This window comes from Typha latifolia, chromosome 13 (assembly GCF_019914945.1).
Source record: "Typha latifolia isolate L0001 chromosome 13, TyphaL0001v2, whole genome shotgun sequence".
In the NCBI taxonomy this organism is placed as follows: Eukaryota; Viridiplantae; Streptophyta; class Magnoliopsida; order Poales; family Typhaceae; genus Typha; species Typha latifolia.
Window position 1 is genome coordinate 2,492,427 of NC_133098.1, and position 20,808 is coordinate 2,513,234.

Here is a 20,808-nt window from a genome sequence, read left to right on the forward strand (position 1 = left end):
TAAATAAAATTACTTTTGGTATTCCTAATGAAATATTCTTATTTAGATATTGTTTGTCGTAAATTTGTTAGTGTAAATTGTAAGCAAAAACTAACTTGGTGTTAGTTAACTAAAACATAGGGTGTTATTTAAAAATTTCCTTATTTTTTTAAGCGGGGAATTACACCACCAACTACGAGAAGGTTTGAACGTTGAGTCCTGGACTTCATATGCCTTTAAAATAGACATTAATTTTATGTGGACGTAAACCTGGTCTTCTTATTAGAGGTCATCTGGTCACCTCACAAGGCTTAACAATTACCATGGATACAACAAGGAGCAGCGGCCATGAGAAACCTTCGAGTTCCAGGGAAGAAGCTCCGCTGGTGGAGCCGAAGAAGACGGCGGAGCCCGGACGTCGAGGCGGCTACGGCGGCCGCTGGTGCCACGTGCTTCTTGCGACGTTCTTGTTGAGTTTCACGTTGCTTTATTTACTCTCAAGAGTAGGCTGGAGTCCATCGCAAGCATGGCCTCAGGCTCAGGGAGATGGAGCGGTAGCAGATAAAGATAACAAAGGTAAGATTAATTATTAGTGCTTAATTAATCCAGTTAACCTTCATTTTTCGTACCTTAAGATATTAAATTTATCTTGTTAGCGTATAGGACATGGATTAGGAAGAGGTAATCTCTGAATGGGCAATTTAATTAATGTCGAAAGGGAGAGGTAACAGGGAACGATCTCACTCGGAAAAGGAGAATTCAATTTGATTATTAAAAGTCAGAATAGACTAAGGGGATATTGCAGCATTCGTCAAGAGAGTAAAGTCCAAAAACGCGTGTGGAAAAATAGTAGAAAATAATACGCAAGTGGAAAAATAGTAGAAAATAATACGCAAGTGGAAAAATAGTAGAAAATAATACACAAGTGAAATGTCCAAACTAGGGTTTTGTGCTAAAAGAATTTTCTTTTTGACGACTATAATCAAATACTTTTGGACTGCTTATAGATCGAAGTGATATATCATAGGGTGTTTTCACGTATATTCTTCTAAAAACTCTTATTTATGTGTATGTATATCTCTCAAAAGTTTATATATATATACATTTATTTAAACATTTGGTTTTTGCCTGATTATCACTCATGTCGTAACTTATTATTATAAAAAAAAATAACCTCAAAGTTATCCATGCAAAATCTATGAATTAAAAAAAATACATGTAAAAAAAAAAAATTAAATATATATATATATATATATATAATTACAAAGGAAAGCAGGCTAAGAATTAGTCAGCGTTTTGTGTCCTTAGCCAATTTTTATTTTTCCACTGACCAAGTTAAATTCGAGGTATCATATAAGAATAGTCCTACTTGGCTGCTTGAATTATTATTATTATTATTAATTATTATTATTGCAAACTTAATACTAAATGGTGTTTTAACAGTTTTAAGTCACTTTGCAGTTCAAGTCCTTGTATTTTTCACCATTCAGAAATTTACAAATAGGTCCTAGGGTAAAGGCAAATCACATACAGTCAAATAGAGGGTCCTAAGCGCAAAATGACATTACAAATACTTCCGAATTATACTCCCAACCCTTCTCGACCAGTCTCGCTCCACGGCGATACGAGTGTTGATTTCATGGCCATGTTGTTCTACGCCTCGTTCTGGCTCCAGATTCTTGTACTTCTCAATCTTCTCCAGGTTAGAGGATCGAGCGTTCGGGTATATCTCCGATTTCATTATATTCTTCTGTTCTCTTGTTTAATTATCTGGGACTGTGTTTAGAATTCGAATTCATTGCAGTGATAGGTTATCCTGGAATTTTGTTCTTTTCTTCAGCAGTAGTTTCTAATGTAATAAGGTGAGATTCTTGATTTTACTGTTAAAGAAAAAGGAATTGCTACATTCTTCGAGTATTATATGGTGTTTAAGAATTTATTATTAATATTTGGTTTACTTCCATTTTGACCCCCTGTACTCTGATTTAGCATTATGTTGCCTTGTATATTCTAAAAGCGTACAAATACCTCGTGGATTTTTTAAAAGTTACAATCTTTTAGACGTTATTAAATAATGCCATAAAATTATTTTTGAACCTTCAAAAGTCTAGAAAATATTTGTACATTTTTATAGTACAGGAAGACAAAGTGATACTAAGTCAAAATACAGGAGGCTAAAGTATAATTAAGCCTCAATATTTGTTTGAATGTTAATCTCTCCCTAGTAGATTGGTCAAGAGTTTATTATAACTCGATGAATCATCCAAACACTTCAATTCTTCATGTCACCTTGTCTTCTTTTCGATGATGTCTATTTATATTTGATTTACAAAGCCATAGAAATATAATATCTACAGAAATTCTTGGATAATGTTGTTAACATGTTTGTTTTAACACATATAGGTTACGAAGATGCTTCTTCTTCGCCCATTGGCACACGCAAAGATAAGCTTCTGGGTGGCTTACTCTCCCCAAACTTTGATGAGCAATCATGTGTGAGTCGATATCAATCTGCATTGTATCATAAAGCATCACCCCTCTTACCATCCTCCTACCTTGCGGTGAGACTTCGCAAGTATGAAGCCCTCCACAAGAAATGTGGCCCGAACACTCCACTCTACAAGAAATCTGTAGAACATTTGAAGTCGAATCATAAGGTAGAAAATTTAGAGTGCAACTATATAGTTTGGACTCCATATAACGGTTTAGGGAACAGGATGCTTACAATTGCCTCAGCATTTCTGTATGCTCTCCTCACTAATAGGGTTCTACTGATCCAAGTAACTGATGAAGCAGTTGATCTATTCTGCGAACCATTTCCTGGGACCTCTTGGGTTTTGCCTTTAGACTTTCCAATCAAAGACATGGGCAGTAATCACCGTAATTCTCCAGTAACTTATGGGAACATGATCAAGAATAAGAGGATCAACTTGAGTGTGAATTCTTCTGCAGAGTTAGTGCCTTCATACGTATATATTTATCTAGTGGATGATTACAAACACTTTGATGGGCTCTTTTTCTGTGAAGATGAGCAATTATTCCTTAACAAGGTCAATTGGTTAGTTCTACAGTCGGATATCTATTTAATTCCAAGCTTTTTTCTATGGACGACATACAAAGATGAGCTACAACAATTATTTCCGGCAAAAGACACCGTCTTCCATCACTTAGGACGGTATCTTTTCCACCCCACTAATTCTGTTTGGGCATTGATAACAAGATATTATGAATCTTATCTAGCCCAGGCTGAAGAAAGAATTGGTCTTCAAATCAGAACTTTCAATTGGCCACACATTTCTTTTGAAGAGTTCTACAAGCAAATTATTTCATGCTCTCTACAGGAGTTTTTGTTGCCTAACATCACCAACGATGAGCAATTTTATTTATCTCGATCTAGCAATGTCGGAAGACCAAAAGCAGTTCTAGTGGTTTCTTTATATGGGAGATACTATGAGCAAATAAAGTCCATGTATTATGATCACCCAACTACCACCGGAGAGATCATCAGCGTGTTTCAACCAACTCATGCGGAGCAACAACACACAGAGAAGCGTGGTCACAACCAAAAGGCACTGGCTGAAATATATTTGTTAAGTTTTGTTGATGTTCTGGTTACGAGTCCTTTCTCAACCTTCGGGTATGTAAGTCAAGGTCTTGGTGGTTTGACACCGTGGATTCTCTTACCATCGTGGCATGAGAAGGCAGCTGATCCTCCCTGCCGTCGAGCCTTGTCAATGGAGCCATGCTTCCTCAACCCTTTTTACTTTAATTGCAGGGCAAAGAAGGACATTGATCCTGGGTCATTGGTCCGGTATATTAGGCATTGTGAAGACAAAGTCCAAGCAGTTAAGCTGATTGATTAGGGTGAATGGAAGCTGAAGCTTATAAACCTTTTCCTGTATGATCTTTTGGTCCAGTTAGAAAGCATCACTTTATAAAGCATTGTCGATCTTTCGAACATTTTAATTGTATGACTAGAAGCAGACTCCTCTGAATGGATCAGGTTATGACTGTGATTTTATTACAATTTTCCCACACCATGAATCGCTATAGAGGAACGAAATCCATAGATTAATTTCAAGCCGAACAGTAAAACAGTATGAAATTAGTTATGTCATTGTCTCTATCGTTTTTGTGTCTATTACTTTGTGTCATAGGCAGCTGGATTAGGAGGTGCTGACCCAGAACCTCCCCAAATAATTATCTTCTTAAATTAAAATTGGATTTGTTACTGATGCAGATGTGAATCCTGAGATCAATGTATGGATCATGAGAGCAAATTAGTACTTTGACATTATACAATAATGTGCACTTAAGCTTCTAGTTGTTCTATTTTCTGTAACATAAAGTAATATTATCTTGATAAGTGTCAACAACCAAGGCACCCAATAGACAATTTGATCCACATATTTATAACAAAAGTAAATGAATCAATTTCTTTTGGTTACGTAATGGACTCCATGTTCAGGTAATTAACAGGTTGTCCTCTTATATTTGAGATCATCACCTAACAATACTGAATAGATTAAGAATGGGTCTAACGAGGTGCAGTAGCCATTATAAACAGCATTGTTCTGTGGAGATGGAGGTGCTAGAAGCTCCATTGACGGAGTCAAGGATGACGGCCCGGGTCGCCGGTCGTCGAGGAGCTGCGCGGCACCATGTGCTTCTTATTGTCTTCTTGTTTAGTTTTACGTTACTCTACATAGCCTCAAGAGTAGACTGGAGTCCAATACAAGCCTGTCCTCCGGGAGACAGAGCGACAGTGGATAAAGATATCAAAGGTGAGCTTACTGGCGTCTGATATTTTGTTTAAGATTCTCCAGTGTTTATGGGCTCGACGTGCGGCTCGATTGCAACATAATTTGTACTCTGGATCATATTTGAGGGTGGAGCAATCGGTTCTTTCCCTGATCATGTTTGATTCTGTTCTTCATGTCTTCTTATCTTCTCTATAAACTATGAATCTTGTTATTAACATGTTTGGATGCTTCAACCCATAGGTTTCGAAAAAGTTTCTTCTCCAATCATTGATACACACCAAGACAAGCTTCTGGGCGGCTTACTCTCGTCAGACTTCGATGAGCAATCCTGTGTGAGTCGATATCAATCAACTTTGTATCGCAATGCATCACCCTTCTTGCCATCCTCCTACCTTGTGGCGAGGCTTCGTGCGTATGAATCCCTCCACAAGAGATGTGGCCCCGACACTCCACTCTACAAGAAATCCATAGCACAGTTGCAGTCAAATCGTAGCGTGGGCAACCTAGAGTGCAACTATATGGTGTGGACTCCATACAATGGAATGGGGAACAGAATGCTTACAATCCTCTCGGCATTTTTATATGCTCTCCTCACTGATAGGGTCCTACTTATCCAAGTAACAGGTGAATTAGTTGATCTATTTTGCGAGCCATTTCCCGGGACTTCTTGGGTTTTGCCTTCAGACTTCCCGATTAAAGATATGAGCAGTAATCACCGCAATTCTCCAATGACTTACGGCAATATGATTAAGAATAAGATGATCAATTTGAGTGCCGATACTTCTACGGAGTGGGTGCCTTCGTGTGTCTATGTTTATCTAGTGGATGATTACAAACACTTTGACGGGCACTTTTTCTGTGAAGATGATCAATTATTCCTTAACAAGGTCAATTGGATAGTGCTGCAGTCGGATATCTATTTCGTGCCTAGCTTCTTTCTATGGACTCAATACCGAGATGAGCTACAGCGACTGTTTCCTGCAAAAGACGCCGTCTTCCATCACTTAGGACGTTATCTTTTCCACCCCACTAACAGTATTTGGGGGTTGGTAACAAGATACTACGATTCTTATCTAGCCCAAGCTAAGGAAAGGATCGGTCTTCAGATCAGAACTTTCGACTGGCCGTACATTTCTTTCGAGGAGTTCTACAAGCAAATTATTTTGTGCTCTATGGAGGAGGAATTATTACCTGTAATCACTAACGAGGAGCGACTTCCTTTGTCTAAATCTAGGAATGTGGTAAGACCAAAAGCAGTTCTAGTGGTTTCTTTGTATGGCAGATACTATGAGATGATAAAGTCGATGTATTATGAGTACCCAACTGCCAATGGAGAGGTCATTAGCGTCTATCAACCCACCCATGAGGAGAAACAGCGAACAGAGCAGAATGGCCACAACCAAAAGGCACTGGCAGAGATATACCTATTAAGCTTGGTTGATGTTCTTGTTACCAGCCCCTTCTCAACCTTCGGGTACGTAAGCCAAGGACTTGGTGGTTTGAAACCGTGGATTCTCTTACCGCCATGGCATGAGAAGGCACCGGATCCTCCCTGCCGCCGAGCCTTGTCGATGGAGCCATGCTTCCTCGACCCCTTTTACTTTGATTGCAGGGCGAAGAAGAATGTTGATCCTGTGTCACTGGAACGGTATATTAGGCATTGTGAAGACAAAGTCCAAGCAATTAAGCTGGTTGATTAGGCTGAATGGAAGCTCTTTTTGTTTTGATAAACCTCATCTTTTGGTGATCGATGACCGGGTGTAAATTTTGCATCACCATTAACCATGTAAAATCTATCAAAGCCTCACTATGTAGAGCATTGCCATCTTTTGAGAATTCTTACTGTCTGAGCAAGTGAATGAGATCAGGACCATTTTCTCCTATCTCTCTTCTAGAGAGCTCTTTCTTGCTTTCGTCGGTGTTTTCATCCTTCCTTCTCCTAGCCTGCATAAACTAGGGGATGGGAGAAGTCTTTCTCCCCCTCAGAGATGTTTCTTTCGGTTCCATTTTTCTTCTCTCTTCTACCCCCTCTTCTACCTCTCTTCTTCTTCCCTCTTTTCCAACCATTCCACGATTTAACCTCCTTATCCTTTTCATCGTCCGGGGCCTATTCCACTATGTAAGCGGCTGCAGAGATAGAGGGTGGAGAAAGGTGGAGGGGTTCATTTACGATTTAACTGCCTTCTCTGCTGCCGTCGCTGAGGGGTTTATCAGTTCGCGCCGAGATGTTCCCTTTTGGGTTTTTTCATGTCTCCGTCGGATCTTCGCCGGTCGGCAGCTCGTTGAGTCCCCTCTAGCCGTCACTTTCCTTGGTGCTTGGCCTTGCCTTGTGCTATGGGCTATGGCCATGGCCGAGGCCGATGGTGCGATGACTTGCGGGTTGGGGTTGGTTTGGTCTGCCTTGGGGTTATTTTTCTGGAATAGATTTGCTCCGCTAAGAATAGAACAAAGAGATCATAATAAAATAGTAAATTAAAAAATGATCTCAGTAGATTCACAAGAGTAAAAAGTCTCTAATTCTGTCATAAAAAATGATCTCAGTAGTTCAAGGCAGACACTATCAAACACCAAAGGACAGAAGATCGCAAATCACTAACCTACAATAGAAAGGGAAAAATGATAATAATAATAATAACACAGAGCCTTTAGATAAGACAAAAGAAAAAACTAAAGTAAAGCTCCCAATAAAAGCTTGGTTTGTAAATCTTAACATCGACGAGGCAAGTGAGAGGCAATAAATAGTGGCGAAGCATGTAGTGCTAGATCAAATATGAGACTTTTGTTTTAAAAAAGAAGATAGTTACTCTATCCTTCCTCTCTTACGTATATCAAGCTCACTTGTAACATTTGTATATGTAATGAACTGTTCTCACCTACTAGCTTTCCCTTAAAAAAGATAAATACATTTATTACGATTACCTCACACAGGAAAGATGCACAGAATAGTTTGTCCTCGAGCAATCAAACATCCCCACATCGCCTTGGACATCAATATGTCAATGCCATTTTAAAAAACCCATGTTTGCTTGCAATTAAATAAGCCAGCTAATCTTCTTCTCAGAAGGTGGATTTCTTACTGATGGAGATGTGAACCATGTGAGAAATCAATGTGCATTTGGCAAGATGGAGAATCTAATTAATACTTTGATATTGGCAATAATGTGCGTTAAAAATTTCAAGTTGTTTATTTTTTTATGGAAACATATTTATAATTTTTTTTAAGAAGTGCCAACTTCGTTAAGGCCTGTCCAATGTACGTGATGCAAATCGATTGGAGTAATTACAAAACCTAAATGAGTTGGCCCATAGATTTATCTAGAATTTGATACAATTAACTCTTTTCCTATAATACATTTTATTTGGTTAAGTTTTCATTGTTGGAAATATCATGTATTTAATATGAATATTTTATTAACTTTGAGTCTATATATTATTAATGATCAATTAGTGGTGGAATTAAAAGATCTTAAATAGTATTTTAATATCATATATTCACTTATTTAAATTTACGAAGAGAAGTAAATGAGAATTGACTTTAAAGTAGGTATCATAGTAATAAAAAATAAAGAAAAGTAAGTTTAGAATCATATTAGATATTTTTAAAATATTAGTATGGTATATAAATATCAAGCATTTTTATGGGCTTTGAGCCTCAAAAGGGGTATCTATTTAATAGATAAAGATATCTATACAAATTAATTCACATGCATTCGCTGTCCGACCCCGCTCAATTCAGTTCAAACGAATGGGTTAAGTCTAGGGAGACCAACACCCACTATTTCAAAAGTAATCGGTGGATATTAAGAAAATAGTGTCTAACACTGACTCGATTAATTATTACCGTCGATAATTATTAATATATACTTGTACTATTTTATCTTATATATATTTTTCTATATTTAATTGTCTAGTCTAAACTTAGTCTCTAAAATTTGAGGATTACAAGTATCATAGATCTATCTCTGGGGGGGTCTAAATAATACTCTGTTTTATACATATAAGAACTATTTTAATTTTTTTTCGAACCCCAACTTGACCATAAGAAGTGCATAGTGGGACGCCATCTCGCAATCAAAATTTTTAGTTTCATTGAACGTGCTCCACGTTAATCCTTTATATCAAGTACATGCATGAACGTATACCACGTCCTCTCATTCGAGATTACTGAAACAACTAATCGGATATGGTGAAGGAAGAAGCTCTCCTGGTGGAGCTGAAGAAGACGACCGGAGCTGCCGGCCTCCGGGGAGACTCGTGGCGGCGGTTGGTTCTTATTACCTTCTTGTTTAGTCTCACGTTGCCCTACGTACTCTCGAGAGTTGGGTGGAGTTCAATACCAGCATGGCCTCTGGGAGATAAAGTAACAGCAGACAAAGGTAAGAATGTTGAGCTTATTAGTGTTTGATTATTTTAAACGAAAATTTACTAGAGAGATTAGGATTCAATCGTTGGTGTTAATATCAACTTGGCGTTGAGGTATTTGAAAGATTTTATTTTTCTCTATTTCCCACAAAATATTTCGTTCTCTACGAGACGCTGAATGCCTCGTTCTCTTAAAACGTTAGCGGATGGAAAATTTGGACTTTCTCTAATTTCTATACTTTTCTTCTTCTTTTAGGTTAGAATTAGATTTTGATTGCAGTGTTGAGTTACATGCGAATTTTGCTATAGTAATTTGTAGTTAATAAATTCAGATTTTGAATTTACTGTGGAAAAGAAGTAATGGCTTAGATTGCCGTGTTTCGGAGCACTCTTGGATCATTGTCTGATTTAGAATTTAGACTTTTATTTTCATTTTACTCTTTTATAGCCAAGATTTCATTGATAACATTAAAGAGCTACAAAGTCAGGACATAGAACAAATAGTGAGGGAAGCCAATGACTTTATAATAGATAGCGTAACAAAAGATATTCGTATCAAACCCTAATAATTTAATATGAGTGTTAAAATAAACGAGCGGCTCGGACTCAATTCAATTTAGCTTGGACTGAGCTAAGCCGGAGCCTTATTTTAAGGCTCAATTTGAATTTCGAGCTAAGTCTGAGCTGGAGCCAGATTACTCAAGCTCAACTCGATAAGCTCAGCTCAAATATAATATTTATTAATATTATATATATTATATATAAATTAATTATTAGATCTTTGATCCAATGTCTATCATTAGATCTTTGATTATACTAACCTTAACCCTAAATCTAATAAAAATATCATAATAAACACATTACTTAATCTCTTCCTCCTTTCCTTTTCCTCCTCCTTCTCTTCCTCCTTCTCTATCAATTGGCTACTCCGACATCTTTTGGCGGCCTTGACCTCAACGTCTGCCTCCTCCATTGTCATCAGCCTTAGTGTTGGCCTCCTCATCTTCCTCCTTCGCCATCTCCTTCTCTTCATCTTCCCCCACCATTGCCTCCTCCTCGCCCTTTATCAACAAGCCACAACCGCCTTCTCCTCTCCGTCGGCCTCCTCATCCTCCTCTGGCCTCGATAAGCCATCGTCCCTACCGCCCTCTTCTTCTCCTCCTTCTCTATTCAAGCTCGGGCTCGACCTAAACTTAATTTGGCTCGGCTCGAGTTCAACTCAAGTTGAGCTGAGCCGAGTTTAAATATCTTTAAAGGGCTCGAAATTAATTTATAACTAAGCCTAAGCTAGAGTCGACTCGCTCAGGCTCAGCTCGTTTACACCCCTATAACTTAATAATACAACCATAATGCCCAACAATCAATAATAGATGTAGGGTGAAGATCTTTTGAACAAAAGAACTCAACCTCCGCTAAGAGAAGGAAAACTTCTCCCTTTCTCTTAGCCAAGGTGGTTAGAGAAGGGAAAATGGACAAGGTCGACAATGGCATTGTCGACAGTTCGGAGAGATTTTTTCTGGGAGAGAGGGAAAGAATACCCTAGCAGACGCTTTGGCAAAGGAAGGACAAGATAGCAATTTGTTGTGAACTATAGTGAGAAAGATTTTCATCTATATATTGATTTATCAAAAGTTATATCTGAATTAATTCTTGTTTTTATGTGTCAAATCCGCCTAAATTGTAGACATGTGTCTTATATATGTATCATAGAGTGTTGATTTTGTTATGCAACCTATTAGTTGCCGGGTTAAATTTAGTGAAAACTAACCTCATGCTGATTAGTCTGAATACATTCGATTAATATACTTGAACACATATAATGGGTGCTCGGACGAACCCGCATGGATTAGTCCGCACCAAAATTAAACTTCATATAATCATTTTTGAAGGAAAACCCCCCCCGTAGATGAGGAACTTCATTAGTGACATCTAAATAATTACAAACCTAGTACACAAATAAAATGAGAAAGCTAAGACGGCAGCTATTAAATAAGCCCGGGCAAGTTGGTAATCATCGAAGACACATCAAAAAGAAAAAAATTATATTAAGTCCAAAGGACACAGAAAATGTTACAAGCAAGACACAGTCCAAACGAAAACACAAACGCAAACAGCCCAGTGTCTAGTGGCTCATTCGCAATGTAGATGTAGGCATGCACAGCCTTGGGGGATACCAAGAGAGAGAGCTACAGTGAGAAGCACCAACATGAACACTGATTACCTCCACCGACAGCCATCTTGCTAAACGAAAATGAAACAAACTAAAAAAAAATGATAAGCTCAGGAGCAATCAAACAGAGGAAGGAAAACAACAAGTTGAGATGAAGACAACGAAGCCACCGTCTGAGAAGTATACCGCGCTGTACCAATCGGCTAAACTGAATGACCGAAAACATCTTCTCAATCGCAGCAAATCATCCCAAAATCCCTCCAACCATGAAAATGCGACAAATTTTGATTATTTGCACTTTTGATCGCAGGTTCCCATTGGTTTAGGGGCCAACTTATATATATATATATATATATAAGTTTAGTAAAATGTCCACGTTGATTACTAGCAGCAAAGAATCAAAAAAAAAAAAAAAATACTATCGACGACAGGCCCATGGATTTATTAGGTAGATCTGATTCAAAGAGTATTTAGTACAGTTCCTTCCAATCATGTTTTGTTCTTTTCGAACTGATCCTGAGAAGAGTGGACTCCATCTCTCAATTAAGTATTCTTTTTTTTCTCTTTTGATTCGCCCGACGCTCGGCTTCCATGTTCATTTATATATAGCATACAAACGTAAACCCACAGAACAAGCTATTGAACGGTAGCTGGACAATAATTGTAAGCCTTATGGGCATGGAGAAGGAAGAAGCTTCCGTGGCGGAGCCGAAGAAGACGGCTGAAACCGCCGGTCGCCGGGGAGACTCGTGGCGACGGTTGCTACTTATTACCTGCTTGTTTAGTCTTACGTTGCCCTACGTCCTCTCAAGAGTTGGATGGAGTTCGACACCAGCGTGGCCTCTGGGAGATATAGTGACAGTAGATATTAAAGGTAAACAAAGGTATTAGGTTGGTATTGAGATCATTTTAAAGAACTTTTTCTTTTCTCTTTTTTCCCTCTCATTTTCCATGTATTCCTCTCTTTCTATAATCATGTCTTTCCTATCGATCAACTTTAATTACATATATCAAGTAAGGATGTAGTACTAAGTTAACCTGAAATGGTCGTGTGGCCTAAAGAAATGTGCAAATAGAACCCCCCATGTTTAAGATACTCTGCGGTCCGAGATCACACCTCATTTTTAGCCCCTCTGGATGTCTTCCACTCAATGACATAGGACCACAGATTTCGTGGCCGAGATGCAGTAAAGCATGAAAAGACAGACATAGATCAAATCTCGATTTGATTATGAATAACGAAAAGAAGCTCAGTTAGACTTCATAGATACTAGATTGAAGACATTAACTTTTGAAGAACATAAAAAATCCTTTGGCCACAAGCCTACAAGACTATTTATGGACTACTTAATGAAAAAAACATAGTTTAACTCGCAATAAACACACTGGAATAAAAATTTTCTAAACTAACAAATTTACTGATTTTGAGGATTAAACAATGGAATTTGGTCGAGATTATAATTCTTTTCCTTCTTAATCAATAAGATTTGATTCTCGCATTGCTCAGACCTCTTCCAGATTAGAGGACGGCCGGAGCAATTGAACCTTTTTCCGATTTCGTCTTGTTTGATTATTTAAGAATCGTTAGCATAAGAATTTTGAGTTGCATGCGAAACTTTGCTCTACTGTTCTTGGCGAGTTCTTATGTTCTTGGCCACTGGTTCTGGAAATGCGTTTCCTGCAGCCATTGAGATACAAAAGAAGAAGCTTCTGGGCGGCTTACTCTCCCCGGACTTCGACGAGCAGTCCTGCGTGAGCCGATATCAGTCGCCGTCGTATCGTAAGGCGTCGCCTTTCCTCCCATCCTCGTACCTTGCCGCGAGGCTTCGCAAGTACGAAGCCCTCCACAAGAAATGCGGCCCAAACACTCCGCTCTACAAGAAATCCATCGAGCTGTTGAAGTTGAACCGCAGCGTAGACCATTTGGAGTGCAACTATGTGATTTGGACTCCATTCAATGGCTTGGGGAACAGGATGCTCACACTTGCCTCTTCATTTCTATATGCTCTCCTCACCAATAGGGTCCTGCTGATCCACGAAACTAGGGAATCCATTGATCTATTCTGCGAACCGTTTCCTGGGACCTCCTGGATTCTGCCCTCAGATTTCCCGGTGAACTTGCGGTGGATCACCCGCGACTCTCCGCTGATTTACGGGAACATGGTCAAGAATAACACGATCAATTACAGCGCGAATGCTTCTGCAGAGTGGGTGCCGCCCTATGTCTATCTTTATCTAATGGACAATTACAAACACTTCGATGGGCTGTTCTTCTGCGACGATGATCAAACGTACCTTGACAAGGTCAATTGGATAGTGGTGCATTCGGATATCTACTTCGTGCCGGGCTTCTTTCTATCGACTCGACACGAAGACGAGCTACAGCGGTTGTTTCCGGCAAAAGACACCGTGTTCCATCACTTGGGGCGGTATCTTTTCCACCCCACCAACACTGTTTGGGGATTGGTAACAAGATACTTTGATTCGTATCTCGCCCAGGCTGGGGAAAGGATCGGTCTTCAGATCAGAACTTTCAAGTGGCCACCCGTTTCTTTCGAGGAGTTCTACAAGCAAGTTATGTCGTGCGCTCTGCAGGAGAATTTGCTGCCGAATGTCACTAACGAGGATGGATTCTCTTTGTCTCGATCTAGCAATGTGACAGGATCGAAGGCAGTTCTAGTGGTTTCTTTATATGCCAAATACTATGAGGAGATAAAGTCCATGTATTACGCGCATCCGGTTGCTACTGGAGACGTCATTAGCGTCTATCAACCAACTCACGAGGAGAAACAGCATACAGAGCAGCATGGTCACAACCAAAGGGCATTGGCAGAGATATATTTGTTAAGCTTGGTTGATGTTCTCGTTACCAGTCCCTTCTCAACCTTCGGGTACGTAAGCCAAGGTCTCGGCGGTTTGACGCCGTGGATTCTCTTACCGCCGTGGCGTGAGAAGGCGGCAGATCCTCCCTGCCGTCGAGTCTTGTCGATGGAGCCGTGCTTCCTCAATCCTTTTAGGTTCGATTGCAGAGCGAAGAAGGAGGCTGATCCAGGGTCTTTACTCCAGTTTATTACGCACTGCGAAGATAAAGCTATCGCTGTTAAGTTAGTTAATTAGGCTGGAAGCTAAATCTTATAAACCATAAACAGTTTTTTCTTTTAATCTTTCTTTATTTTTGGTGATCAAAGGCATAATAAGTATATTCTGCATCATTTCTAGTAAGTATAGCAAGTCTGGTTGTAATGTTAGTATATTGGAGGTATAAGTTTAATTACTTTGAAGAATGAGCCTTTTTCCTGGCTAATGACATGATCATTTGTGGAAACAATGACCTCCTTCTCATGTTTGGTTCAGGTATGGCATTTACCATTGCATTTGTTGGCATGCCTGTTCTAGGAACTAGAGAATTGACACCAGGATCAGTTTCTTCTTCTGAATTTGATGACTCGTCAGAGCCTTGAGCAGCATCACTAGATTTTCTTTGCTGCTCACGTCCAGCTCTCCACTTCCTCAACTCCTCTTCTGTAGCCAGTTTCCCACTCCTGGCCTTGTCGGCCTTCTCTATCGCAAGTCTCAGTGCTTTTTTGCTTTCTTCCATTTTCCTATTTGCTTCTTCTAGCTTCTCTAACCTTCTTGATTCAAACTCCTTTGCTGCCTTAATTTGCTCTATTGCAAAGATAACTCGCTTGTTGGCGAGTTCTTCAGTCTCATGGGCCTTCTTGCTGAGCGTGTAGTATTCTTCTAGAGGAAGTGATACTCCAATTTGAAAGGGAGGCCTCGTACTTGCGACCTGTTCACTCTCTTCCAATGCTTTGACTGCTGCAGATGCCAGTTTCTGTGATTCTTTAGCTGCCTCTATCTCCTTCAAAGTAGCATTTAATCTGTTCTCCACGGTGCTGACTCCAGCTTTTGCTTGCTCTGCTTCTTCCTTTGCCTTCCTTAGCTCCTCATGCGCCAAGCGAGCAACTGACTTTGCTTGATCTGCATTCATAGCTGCTTGCTGCAACTCCTTGGGCAAATCTACCATCTTATCTCTGGCTTCCTTCTCCCCTACCAGGATTAGCTCGAGTTTGGTATTGGTTCTGCTCAGCTCTGCTTCAAGAGATGACACTTGTAAAGAAGCCAACTCTTCCCTCTGCCTCAGGGTGGTGAGGGCTGCCTTCTCTCTTTCTAGATCAAGATTCAATGAAGTAGCCGCGACTCTTAGACACATCACTTCATCTTTCGCTTTCTCGATATTAGCCTTTACTTCCTTGAGCTCCTCTAAGGTTTGAGCTAGCGTTGCTTCATTCTCCCCATCAATACTTTCTTTTTCTTGATCTAAGTCACCTTTCCCGTTGGCAGCTAATTCAGCTTTTAGATTGAGCAGCAACGTAGAAGCTTTCTCTAGTTTCGACTCGAGATCGTTCGCCAAAAGAAGTTGTTCATTGAGCTGCTGCAGTTCCTTTTCAGCTTGCTTCAGCTCATTCTCCCATCTAAGCTTGTCTTTCTCCCAGGATAAGGATGAACTAATGCTCTTCTCTTCTGCTTCAATATGTGCAGCATGGGCAGACTCCAAGAATTCCCTAGCTGTGATTAGTTCCAGTTTAAGATCCTCCATGTTCTTCTCAATCTCCTCGGATGCAGCAGTAGATTCTTCAGCTTCTCTAATTGCCACATCCCTTTCAGTGATCAAAGAAAGATACTGTTTTTGAAGCTCTTCCAGCTCCCTTTTTACTGATTTCAAATCCGAAAGAGCCGACAAATACCTTCCATTGGATACCTCAATTTGCGCGTTCACCGCAATGCTTTTGTTCTCCGTAATTCCTTGCTTCATCTCTTTGAGGCTTAGTTCAGCAATTTCTGAATCCTGCTTTGCCTGGGCCTCTTGTGTTTTGGCTTTCTCCAGGCTTAGCTTAAGTTCTTCGATTAGTCTCTTGGTGTTTTTCATCTCCTTTGGTACTTCTTCTTTATTATCATCTGAAGCTTCTAATCTTTTTCTGTACTCTGGAATCCCTTCTTGCACCTTCTCAATTTCTAGTTGGACATTCTTGTGCTTCTACATGAGTCAATAAGGGTGCATTGTAACCTTCTATTAGAGGAAAAAGGGTCTGAATAGAACATGACAAAGGAAGAGAATCTAAAATGTTGAAATTAAGGTTTTTACTTGTGAATAAAGACGCCATCTTATGAGATTAATCTAGAATTTTATTTAGAATATATATTTCTCTTTGCTAATTATGAGCAACTTTAATCAAATTGGGCTGCGGCCTTTTAGTCCAAAACAAAATAAGAATAAAAATAAATACCAAGTTTAATCCTCCCATTTTAAAATTCTTTGCAACTTTTGATCTTTCCTCAACATGAATTAATTGATGTGAAGGAACATAGATACAAAGAAGCATATTAATGGAGAGCTGTTCCAATATCAGATCTTTGAATGTTTAGATTATTTCTATTCCTCAATCATGGTAATCAACAACAAGTCTTTCCTAAGATTGATCTGAAAATCTCATCTATGCAGAAAATAGTCGACATCACAAATTCGCGTTACCTCCAATGTCAGGTTCTTTTGAGATTTCCAATCAACAACGCCTCCAAATTTGCTGACAGCCACTTTAACAGATTCAAAAGGAGCTTGACTTTCTGCAAGGCTTCTATTAACAACTGCCCCTTTTAAGTTTTCAGAAAGTTTCAGTGCTGCATTCTGTGTATCTCCAGCTTCCACATCCTGAAATAGAGCCCTTTTAATCCTTATCTGTCCAATGATCAGCACTTATAACATAATTCTTTCGGTTTTGAATTGGTATTATTCATGTCAAACCTCTATTGATGCTTCCAGTGATGACATAGATATGGCATCTTCTCCAGCTACAGGTAGTTTCTTCAGATTCTCCGATGAACCATCATGAACATTCTTTGGGATTATTATTTCAAAGTAGTTTGATTCGTTGTGCCCACGATTAGTATCTGCGTACTCCATGATGATGGGGGAAGCAAGATTTGGAGATGTTTGAGAAAAATTATCTTCAGAAGAAGGTAGCTTCTAAAATCTTTATCTGATGTTACAACATTACAAGAATAAGTTCAATGCAATAACATGTCTTACTATCAACTGTACCCTTTTTTTTCTTCTTCAGTAAGATGCATCAAAGTTGACTTACATGCCAAGAAATTCAAAATATTCTTGAAAATTTGTAACTTAAAAAATTTATATACGATTAGTTTCTAACTTCCAACTAAATTAGAAAGGCAACAAAAATATAAATCTACTTCATTATCTCATTGACTGTAAATGAACAGAAACATATCTAAATTGTGTAAAAATAATTAAAGAAAAAACTTACTCGAGTCTTTTCTCTATCTTAAGAGCTTGAAGGAAACGAGGAAGGAGAAGGAAATGGGAGTTGGGGGAGGGAAAAGAAAAGCACGTGCGGGAGGAGTTGTCTCCCCCACAAATCCGATATTTGTCTGCATTTAAATATGCTCTTCCTCCTGACCAGTAGATTGCTATCTCTTCTCTCATATTTGAGCCACGTAAAAAAATCTCGATAATTTGATAATATTAATGTGTCTGATTCACTCGTAGTCCAGATTATGGTGTTAGTCAATGACACAATGCCATGTCACCTTAATAATCGCATATTATCCGTTCGAAAAACAGAGCAAAAATGTACTAGATTGATAAATTCCTCGCATATTTATAGCTTTTAATCATTATTAAATAAAAAGATCCATGTCTTGACCCAATGAGGTTTGAAATCCAATAATCTGCATCATAATATCTGATAAAATAATTCCTCGGAACTTTCTCTGTCTGATAATTACAATTCAACCGAGTATATATGTTGAAGTGGTCCTAGTTCCATTATCTCCAACATTAGGTAGGGACTTGACGATCCAACATCATCATTTTAGTGCTAGATCTTTATCAGTTTGATGGCCTTGAAGCTCTAAAGGAAATAACTTTACTTGCAAATATAAATAATTTATACATTGATGTAGTGTTCTCATTGATAATGCTGAGAAGACAATGATGATAAAGATCTTATGTAACTCAATGATCATTCATACAAGTAAAAACATTATGTTCTGCAAGGCAGCAGCAGCAACTTTGTAGCTGCTTCTCAAGAATGTGAGCTCGTAATCGTCTGAATGATAGTTCGGTTGAACGGATCTGAAACATGCGTCAAAAGGTTTTCGATCGGACCAACATGGGTGACAGATGCTTGCACAAAGATGCCAAGCATAGCTACCATTGCCAGCCTCCCTGTGATCACAAGTTTTGTTCATGTCAGCAGATATGCTTCTCACTTTGGAAGTTACTGACATCATGAGAAGATTTAGAGAAGGTACCATTCTTGATCTCTTTCAGCTTCATTTCGTCTGCAGCGTTGACATCCTTAGCAAGGCCAAGTGGATCAAACAACGGTCCTCCTGGATAGCTGTTTGAGATTCACAATAGTAGTAGTTGAAAGTTAGTATAATTTAGTACAATAACATCTTACAATTCATTAAGTAACATGCTCTTATCTTGATAACATGAAACAAGGCATATAGTTCCTTTAAATCTTACCTTCTAACCTAAGATCTCATTTCTAGCATGAGGTTTATGATGAGGATGAGCAGTACCTACCCAGGTTGTAAACCTTCTAGTGAAGCTTCCAGTCCTATGAAGGTGCCTTCTTTCGCTTGTGATCCAGGACTAACGAAATCCATGTACCTCTTCGTTTCGGCGAATCTGTAGTTCGAATCGGAAACGCAAAATAGTGAGTTTGAAAACAATGAATTGGCACATTAAGTTAAGTAGATTAGTGTTTGATAATGGACCAAGACTCAGGTTCCTGAATCTTACCCCATTAATAGGAGTTGAACAATAAAGAGTGCCTGTGTACTGGCAAAGTCGAACTTTACAGCACCTGCTTCAAACCACACTGGTAGATTGCTTACTCCTGTTACTCTAAGAAACTAGAGAGCATCAAAACAATAAAAACTCCATCACTATGGCAGTAAAGCTAGCTTAATTAAATTTAGTACATTCCAACAAGAACAAGTTAGCAAAAATTCAGCAAAAGCGAAGTTGCAATGACTATGCATACATCAGTCACTAGGACTCCGGCAACCCCAGCCATGGCAAAGCGGCAATGCACGAGCTCTGCTTGTACATACCACTTCAAGCTCTTCGGATCCTCACCAAGCCCCAAAGGATCGAATCCGAAGTCACCGACGAGCCTAGAAACAATTGCTCAAAGCTTAATCTATTTGGAGATCTACGCATCACAAACTAAGAGAAATTGAAGGAGATACGGACGTGCCATCGAGGTGAGGTGGTGGGTCGAGGCCGGGGAGCCACGTGGCGCGTTGGGCTCGAGCTAGAAGCCGACGGGAGGAGGAGGAGGAGGAGGAGGAGGTAGGGAAAGGGGTCTTGTTCTTGTTCTTGCTCTTGTTCCATGAGGTGGAAGAGGGAGTAAAGGGGAAGGTATTGGAGATGTTAATGGAGGGAACTTGGATTCCAGCATTGGTGATTGATTTGGTGGGAGTAAACGCCATGGGTGCTGTTCGAAGTCTGGGGGCGAATAACCAACTGCTACTAGCCGTTTGGCGCTGCGACTGCGAGGAATTGGAGATAAGGATGTGGAATATGGGGCTATGGGCCATGCACTATGCTCTACGCTCTATATTCTCTATTCTCTACGGAAGAATAATTCTTTTGTGCTAAAACTTAAAAGAAGACTGGAAAGGGAATTAGGAAAACTTTTATATAATACTTTCTTTGAATACGATTAGGCTTGTGGATGAGCCGATCGAGCATAGCCTATGGTCCGCTCGAAATTGATTGATATTGAGCTCATTTCGAGCTCGAGCTGAGCCTAATAATATGGACTTATCTTAACTCACTAAGTTCACTGAGTTGGCTCAGTTCCTAAATAATTCTTTAATATTTATTTTATAGTTTCATCATTTATATTTTTTGAGAGGGTGCATGTAAAAATAATTCTTCTTTCTTAGTTTCTCGTAACTAAATTTATTCAGCCAATTTAAAAAGTTATTCTTTCTATTACACAAAGCACAGGATAAATCGAACCAGGCTCATCTTGTTTGAGGTTAAAGCAAAATAATCAACTGCTCTAGCTAGAACTTGGCTCATTTACTAATCAAGCTTGACTTTCGACTGAGCCTATTTGACAACCCTAAATGTGACTGTCTCTATCTTCTCATATGAATATATATTGTAATTTTTTTTTAAATAAATTCTAAAGGGTAAGTTAGAATTTAACCTTCGTGTTTTAGTTCAATTTTAGTTTATCTCTTGTATTTTAAATTTAAGCGCTCAATCACCCTAGTTGTTAAGACAAAATTATAACTAATGAAATTTTCATTTAAAAGTAATGTTGTTTATTGATGCTAATATTTTTCGTTCATGAATGAATTGTAAAAGGACTAAATTATTCATACCATTTTCAAGTTAGATTATATTTATGTAGGAGTTATTAAGTCCTAGTTAACAGTTGATTATCAGTTACAATTTAGTATGAACTAGTGATGGAGTTAAGT

At 39.0% G+C, this 20,808-nt stretch overlaps 5 protein-coding genes across 9 annotated transcripts; 3 read left to right on the plus strand and 2 right to left on the minus strand.

The window, feature by feature from the left end:
- Nucleotides 1-152: 152 nt before the first annotated feature.
- On the plus strand, nucleotides 153-4,006 carry LOC140800019 (probable fucosyltransferase 8). The gene is made up of 2 exons (XM_073154647.1): nucleotides 153-555; nucleotides 2,383-4,006. Exons 1-2 carry the CDS (start codon nucleotides 303-305, stop codon nucleotides 3,840-3,842), a joined length of 1,713 nt encoding a protein of 570 aa, XP_073010748.1. The 5' UTR covers nucleotides 153-302; the 3' UTR covers nucleotides 3,843-4,006.
- A 504-nt stretch (nucleotides 4,007-4,510) lies between these two features.
- LOC140800139 (probable fucosyltransferase 8) lies at nucleotides 4,511-6,442 on the plus strand. The gene is made up of 2 exons (XM_073154804.1): nucleotides 4,511-4,763; nucleotides 4,983-6,442. The coding sequence occupies exons 1-2, from the start codon at nucleotides 4,511-4,513 to the stop codon at nucleotides 6,440-6,442; spliced, it is 1,713 nt and encodes a 570-aa protein (XP_073010905.1).
- A 5,407-nt stretch (nucleotides 6,443-11,849) lies between these two features.
- LOC140800330 (probable fucosyltransferase 8) lies at nucleotides 11,850-14,599 on the plus strand. The gene is made up of 2 exons (XM_073155062.1): nucleotides 11,850-12,148; nucleotides 12,959-14,599. Exons 1-2 carry the CDS (start codon nucleotides 11,947-11,949, stop codon nucleotides 14,389-14,391), a joined length of 1,635 nt encoding a protein of 544 aa, XP_073011163.1. The 5' UTR covers nucleotides 11,850-11,946; the 3' UTR covers nucleotides 14,392-14,599.
- Nucleotides 13,809-17,723, minus strand: LOC140800328 (protein WEAK CHLOROPLAST MOVEMENT UNDER BLUE LIGHT 1-like). Of its 4 annotated transcripts, none has more exons than XM_073155060.1 (5): nucleotides 17,601-17,723; nucleotides 17,078-17,230; nucleotides 16,808-16,984; nucleotides 14,550-16,312; nucleotides 13,809-14,351 (listed from the first exon to the last, which is right to left on the minus strand). In XM_073155060.1, exons 2-5 carry the CDS (start codon nucleotides 17,102-17,104, stop codon nucleotides 14,345-14,347), a joined length of 1,974 nt encoding a protein of 657 aa, XP_073011161.1. In that variant the 5' UTR covers nucleotides 17,105-17,230; nucleotides 17,601-17,723; the 3' UTR covers nucleotides 13,809-14,344. The 4 variants fall into 4 exon arrangements, with proteins under 4 accessions (XP_073011161.1, XP_073011162.1, XP_073011160.1 ...); XM_073155061.1 differs by having other exon boundaries at nucleotides 17,078-17,223; nucleotides 17,601-17,699; XM_073155059.1 differs by having other exon boundaries at nucleotides 14,550-16,303; nucleotides 17,078-17,312; nucleotides 17,601-17,699.
- Nucleotides 17,724-18,188: 465 nt separating this feature from the next.
- LOC140800075 (photosystem I chlorophyll a/b-binding protein 5, chloroplastic) lies at nucleotides 18,189-19,946 on the minus strand. 2 transcript variants are annotated; one of them, XM_073154723.1, is made up of 6 exons: nucleotides 19,569-19,946; nucleotides 19,353-19,485; nucleotides 19,109-19,221; nucleotides 18,890-18,994; nucleotides 18,610-18,698; nucleotides 18,189-18,523 (listed from the first exon to the last, which is right to left on the minus strand). In XM_073154723.1, the coding sequence occupies exons 1-6, from the start codon at nucleotides 19,703-19,705 to the stop codon at nucleotides 18,381-18,383; spliced, it is 720 nt and encodes a 239-aa protein (XP_073010824.1). In that variant the 5' UTR covers nucleotides 19,706-19,946; the 3' UTR covers nucleotides 18,189-18,380. The 2 variants fall into 2 exon arrangements, with proteins under 2 accessions (XP_073010824.1, XP_073010822.1); XM_073154721.1 differs by having other exon boundaries at nucleotides 19,565-19,946.
- Nucleotides 19,947-20,808: the final 862 nt, after the last annotated feature.

Coding starts and splice junctions, on each gene's coding strand:
- LOC140800019 (XM_073154647.1), top strand. CDS start 303: ATGGATACAACAAGGAGCAGCGGCCATGAGAAACCTTCGAGTTCCAGG. Junction 556..2,382: donor AGCAGATAAAGATAACAAAG/GTAAGATTAATT, acceptor TAACACATATAG/GTTACGAAGATGCTTCTTCT.
- LOC140800139 (XM_073154804.1), top strand. CDS start 4,511: ATGGGTCTAACGAGGTGCAGTAGCCATTATAAACAGCATTGTTCTGTG. Junction 4,764..4,982: donor AGTGGATAAAGATATCAAAG/GTGAGCTTACTG, acceptor TTCAACCCATAG/GTTTCGAAAAAGTTTCTTCT.
- LOC140800330 (XM_073155062.1), top strand. CDS start 11,947: ATGGGCATGGAGAAGGAAGAAGCTTCCGTGGCGGAGCCGAAGAAGACG. Junction 12,149..12,958: donor AGTGACAGTAGATATTAAAG/GTAAACAAAGGT, acceptor CGTTTCCTGCAG/CCATTGAGATACAAAAGAAG.
- LOC140800328 (XM_073155058.1), bottom strand. CDS start 17,236: ATGGAGTACGCAGATACTAATCGTGGGCACAACGAATCAAACTACTTT. Junction 16,985..17,077: donor CACTGGAAGCATCAATAGAG/GTTTGACATGAA, acceptor GCTCTATTTCAG/GATGTGGAAGCTGGAGATAC. Junction 16,313..16,807: donor AAAAGAACCTGACATTGGAG/GTAACGCGAATT, acceptor TGACTCATGTAG/AAGCACAAGAATGTCCAACT.
- LOC140800075 (XM_073154721.1), bottom strand. CDS start 19,911: ATGGCCCATAGCCCCATATTCCACATCCTTATCTCCAATTCCTCGCAG. Junction 19,486..19,564: donor CCACCTCACCTCGATGGCAC/GTCCGTATCTCC, acceptor AATTGTTTCTAG/GCTCGTCGGTGACTTCGGAT. Junction 18,699..18,889: donor CTAGAAGGTTTACAACCTGG/GTAGGTACTGCT, acceptor AATCTCAAACAG/CTATCCAGGAGGACCGTTGT.